This window comes from Cardiocondyla obscurior, linkage group LG04, assembly GCF_019399895.1.
Source record: "Cardiocondyla obscurior isolate alpha-2009 linkage group LG04, Cobs3.1, whole genome shotgun sequence".
NCBI lineage: Eukaryota > Metazoa > Arthropoda > Insecta > Hymenoptera > Formicidae > Cardiocondyla > Cardiocondyla obscurior.
In genome coordinates this window covers 3,220,277-3,225,994 of record NC_091867.1, presented here as the reverse complement: position 1 = coordinate 3,225,994, position 5,718 = coordinate 3,220,277, and the positions used below count along the sequence as shown (strand labels likewise).

Below are 5,718 nucleotides of genomic sequence, written 5' to 3'. Positions count from 1 at the left end.
TCTACACCTTAAACGTGACACCTTTCGCGAAAAGGAGAATCGTACGTCCCGCGATGTGTAGCAGCGCCGTGTATGGAATACTGGGATTAGATGGATTCGATAGACCGTCCCACTGCTTTCCACAACTTTTCAATCCTTGTCCTTCTCCCCACTTTCCTCTTCCGCCGTTCCATTTTCTTTCCACAATCTATTTAGGCTCTGCATAGACGATCCGTTTAGATGGGCTCGCGCGACCCCCGTTTCCTCGCGCCTACCTCTTCCTTGCACCTGTAATCAGGGTCGGATTTTCCTTTTAATAGATCTGTTGACGGATCAACTTTTCGTACGCAATATGACGTAAACAGAACTCAATCTAGGTGCACAGCGCATTAGCCGACTGTAAATCGAGTTTGATCGCTCCCAGAGCGGCTTGGTTTAAAACGACTTTAATTAATAACTAATAATTTAAGAAACAGATTGCGAAATGTGTCGCAATCGTCGGTGCGCATGATTGTAAAACGTTTTCAAAGATCGATGTCGAGCAAACGAATATATCGTTGATTATATCGTGGAGAATTCGTACGAAATTTAAAAGCTCACCGAATAAAATCCACTACGTTCGGGGATCCGTTCCTGTCCCGGTCAGTTTCTTCTTTCGCGGCTATTAGCTAATAAGATCCTAAGAGGCTCTGCTTCGCGTGCGATTAGAGTATGAAATACGAATTGCAATTGTCCCGCGGCGCCGGTTAGCTATTACAGTTAATTGGATCGAGGCGTCGCACTCAGATACGTTTCTGCGTTCTCCATAATCGCGGTATAGCGCGCGTATAATTTAAGAAATACGATTTAATTTCACCGTTCGTGAGCCAGCGGCAAGTACACTCGACACCGTCTTCTTCATTAATTCTCATCTTCCGAATATACTATTCACTATTTAATAAACTTAATCAGGTAAAGATCTATTTGCCGTTTCGCTCTTTTAAACTGGGCGCATAAAGCGCGCTTTCGAGCGTCAATTCAGAGCATTATTATCGCTGCCGATTAACGAAAAATGTAGCGACTTTAAGGAACGGGATCGACAATGCACGGTATCACTACGATAAACACGGCACACGCGGCGACGACAGAATGAACTTGCGTGCTTGAAATGTGCGTGCGTGCAAGAAACAACGTCTTCATACGTACGCTCGGGATCAATCTGCGAGCGAGCGTCGAACGCGGGCGGTCCTCCTCCCTCTATGCGAGATAAAATCGAACACGCGCCTCTTCTTGCGAGCCGCCCGTATCCCTTCAAAGTGGCGGAATCTTTTATTTCGCTAAACATTTTCCATCGTCCTCTCGGGTGCGCGAAATGAAATTTGAAGTTCTCCCTTTGTTAATTTCTGTTAAATCTTTCACGCTGATGCCCATCGCGCGTATACAATCGATCACCGGCCTCTTCAAGAGATCAAAATTAACGAGCAAAGAATACGAATACGATTCCTCGCTACGTGCAATGTAAAATTCACCAAAATTATATTTATCCGGGGCGATATATTTATTTAGTCCAATTAGCCACGTGGAGAGGCTGCAGAACTCGAACGAAAGCGGGAAAGATACGTCGAGATTTTATATTAGACAAACTTTCGTAGCAATAAAGTGCCGAGGGGATGTACGGGAAAAGTTTTGCGCTTTTACCGCATATCACGTTTCTTAACTGCCCGACTTCTCGGAGCGGAGAACGCGCGTCCACGTGCCTTTCTTTCGCGTATCAAAATCCAACCGAGTGTCGGGGCGTCTAAAATGAATGAAAGTTTTTAGGAAACAAGTGCACTCGCGCGGAAACAATTTTCAGGCCGAGGATTAATTTTCGCGGAGGGGTATAAATCGAGCGTGATCAAAGGGAATAATTAGACAGGCGTAATTAACCGCAGCCGCCGCGAGTAATTCGCGATAATTCGCAATAATTTGCGCTGATCCACAGCGATCCGCGATCGACGACACTACTAAGCTGCCTCTCTGTTTTATTGTCGTACACGAAACTGGCGTTTCCTGCTGTTCGACGTCAGACTTGACATTACGCGCGTCAATGTGGCAATAAATCGCTATGCTCGTTGATTGCTAATGAGCCGGAGTAATTAATTATCAATCGCGCCGACGCGGTTTCTCGCCCGAGCTAAACATTTCCCGAATCACTTTTGCGAATTAATTCTTTTACCACGTTCGCCTATTTTAATTACGCATATTAGCGTAATTTTTATTAATTATTATTTATTTTACCTTGCTAGCCGTGCTCGTGGACATCTTTGATGAAAAATTGTGTACGTGTGTGCGTGCGTAAAATTTGGGCGATGTCCATCGATTAATCGAAACAATCGATGCACAATTTTTTAATTATAATAATCGATGCTTTCAGCCGAGTATATTATACATATATTTTTTTTACTCGATTAATAATTATTTATATATAAATTTTGTACGTGTGTACTTAGCAATGCGAACACGGAGCCTATTTTTCCGGCTTAATTACATACGTTAAGCCCAGCCTAAGCTCTGATTTAGTTAATTCTTCACGCACTTCAACGTAAAGTAAACAAATGCATGTGCATGGCGCATACGGGCTGCATGTGTGTCCGCGTCGTCCGCGGTGTATCGGTATCCCCGTTGGTTCTCTAACCTCAAAACGCGAATCAGCTTCAACAGACGTTATCGGTTTTGCAGGTATGAGCGGCACGTACTCTTTCTACCTCGAGCCTTCGTCTTTACGTGAAAAAGCGTCAAGTGGCCGCGTATTTTCGCCGAGAACCGCGACGAGGACCGCAAGCTGAACGTTTACTCCCAGCGAGCCACCCATACAAGCTACCCGTGGCCGTTTAATCAGGATCGATCTCCTATCATGACTGATCTAACGGTGAGACGTTACAATTGCTTACAAATCGTTAAGTCCGCCCACCCAATCGCCATTTTGACGGGCTAAATGTTTAATTGCCGCGGTAGCGTGCACACGCACGAGTGATAACCGTTGATAATGCTTCAGAGGCAGATAAGAGCACTTTTATTTATAAAATTACGGTAACTCGAGGCCCCGTCCAGTCCCGAGGTTTCTCACAATCGTCGAACATGCTGCGAAATAACAGAGGTGTTCTCAAGCAATTTTGCAACTGCAAGATTTTGCGCGATAGCCGGATTCATACAGAAGACTTGTGGGTGAGAGACGGTAAGATCGCGAATCCGGAGAAGATCTTCTATGACGAGAAAATCAAGCCAGATGTTAGGATAGACTGTGGCGGCGCTTTGATCTCGCCGGGATACATAGACGTGCAAATCAATGGTATTTACTGTATTCTTGCTCGACTCTTTCTCTTTTTCTCTATCTCTTTTCTTTCCACACATTTGTTCTGGTGTGATCAAAAAAATAAATAATTAAATTTAAGCTTGATACAAGATTATAAGACTACAGTGAGAATTATACATGCAAAAGCACTTTATTGCAAGGAAACTTTTTAATTGTTATAATGAGTATTATATATTTTTATTTTTTTTAGTATTTAATAAAAATATGATATCTTTAAAATCTTTATTGGGAAATTAATGATTGGTTTAATGTCTATTTATTTATTTATTAGGAGGATTTGGCATAGATTTCTCTTGCAATGTCGATGATGTGGAAGGTGGGATTGCTAAAGTAGCAAAGGGATTGCTAGAACATGGAGTAACATCATTCTGTCCTACATTAGTTACATCGCCTAAGGAGGTATATCGTAAAATCTTGCCGAAGATAAAAAAGCAAAATGGAAGTAATCGTGGTGCTGGTGTATTAGGTGTTCACTTAGAGGGGCCATTTATTAGTCCAGACAAGAAAGGTGCTCATCCAGAACATTGTATTAGAAATTTGGATCAGGTAATAATTTATTGCGAATATATTAATAAAATATTCGATATATCGCTCACATAGGAATTTCCTAATAGGGATTTAAATCAGTCACTGATATGTATGGCGATCTGGACAACGTGTGTATGCTCACGTTAGCACCTGAGATCCCAAATGCTATGTCTGTTATTGAAGAATTACGTAGAAGAAATATCAAAGTATCACTGGGTAAGCTAAAGTTTCAATCTTAATCGATAATAGATGTAGCAAGTCTTTTGTTTTTCACTTGAAGCTCTGTATATTTAATTTACTCGAAACTTTAAATTTTAGCATGAATATATCTAAATCACTTTAAGCCTTAAAATCAATTATTAAAAATATTTGCTCTCTATTTATGTAATATATTTTAGGACATTCTATAGCGAATTTAAGTGATGGAGAAAAAGCAGTTAAACATGGAGCATCATTTATCACTCATCTGTTCAATGCTATGTTGCCCGTGAGTTAATATAATATATTAAAAAATTATAATCAATTTATTTATACGTATATAACATTTTATGTATACACAAAATTGTTTTACTGTTAGAATTTTTATTACAATTTTTTAAATTATAGTTTCATCATAGAGATCCAGGATTAGTCGGTCTCTTAACGTCCGATCAAATTCCATCTGAAAGAATAATTCATTTTGGTATAATATCCGATGGAATTCATACCCATCCTGCGGCATTGCGGATTGCTCATAGAACACATCCCGAAGGTACCATTTGTGCGCCTATATTTATTTTTTAATATTATTAGAATATAATTTCTTTTTTTAATTTGAAAAACAGTTAAAATGTAAATGTTTATAGGTCTTGTACTTGTAACTGATGCGATATCAGCATTAGGTTTAGAGGAAGGAATCCATCAATTGGGACAATTTAATATAGAAATACGTACAGGCTGTGCATATATCGCTGAAACAAATATTCTATGTGGTAGCATAGCGGAATTTTCTAAATGTGTGAGACATTTTAAAGAAGCTACAGGTAAATTGTAATAATAAAATAATTGTAAAACATTATATTAGTTTAATTTCTTAATTAGATAATATTTTTATTTAATTTATTACTACTACTTACCAATGTAATTGCATAATGCAGGTTGCACAGTAGTAGAGGCCTTAGAAGCAGCGACTTTACATCCCGCGAGAACCCTTGGTATTGAATCCTACAAAGGCGTTATGAATTTCGGGGCTGACGCTGATTTTATATTACTCGATGACAACCTTGAGTTATTGTCAACTTGGATTTCTGGAGAATGTGTTTACGAAAAGAATATCGATAAAGTGAAATAATTAAATACGTCAATATAATTAATATAAATTTGAATCAATTTTTGTATAAAGTAATTGAATATTTTATGATTGGATGCGATTTTTAACGATAAGGAGCTTAAATACTGTTATATTGTTATACAGATTACATTATATGTTGTATTAAAATTTTTGTACAGTTTTTTACTAGAATAAATATATACTGTTTTATAAATAAATATGAAATTGTTTTGTTATTTATAAATAAAATAATGTAATGTGCCTCGGTTTTTAAATAATAATTGATACATATAAAAAATATATAAAAGTTTAACTCTGCAATATATCTGCAAAAATATTTTGTTAAATATTTTTATGTAGTTATTAAAAAATGCATTAACAATCAAATAATATTTAATTCTCGGTTGCAATGAAAGAAAAATTGTGATTTAATCATGAGTCCACTTAAATGATCGAACAATGAAACATAACTAAGATGATAAATCCGTCAATCTCGGGGTTTCGCGGCGCAGAGTATTCGAAATCGCTCGAAAACGCTCAGGAAGTATTAGCAGCATAGAAAGAGTAA

General features: G+C 38.1%; 1 protein-coding gene across 1 annotated transcript; it reads left to right on the top strand.

Annotated features, from left to right (window-relative positions):
- Positions 1-2,729: 2,729 nt before the first annotated feature.
- Positions 2,730-5,600, top strand: LOC139102278 (N-acetylglucosamine-6-phosphate deacetylase). Its single transcript, XM_070656071.1, has 8 exons — positions 2,730-2,869; positions 2,996-3,289; positions 3,585-3,859; positions 3,928-4,057; positions 4,240-4,328; positions 4,448-4,592; positions 4,687-4,863; positions 4,978-5,600. The coding sequence occupies exons 2-8, from the start codon at positions 3,079-3,081 to the stop codon at positions 5,169-5,171; spliced, it is 1,221 nt and encodes a 406-aa protein (XP_070512172.1). The 5' UTR covers positions 2,730-2,869; positions 2,996-3,078; the 3' UTR covers positions 5,172-5,600.
- The last annotated feature ends 118 nt before the right edge of the window (positions 5,601-5,718 follow it).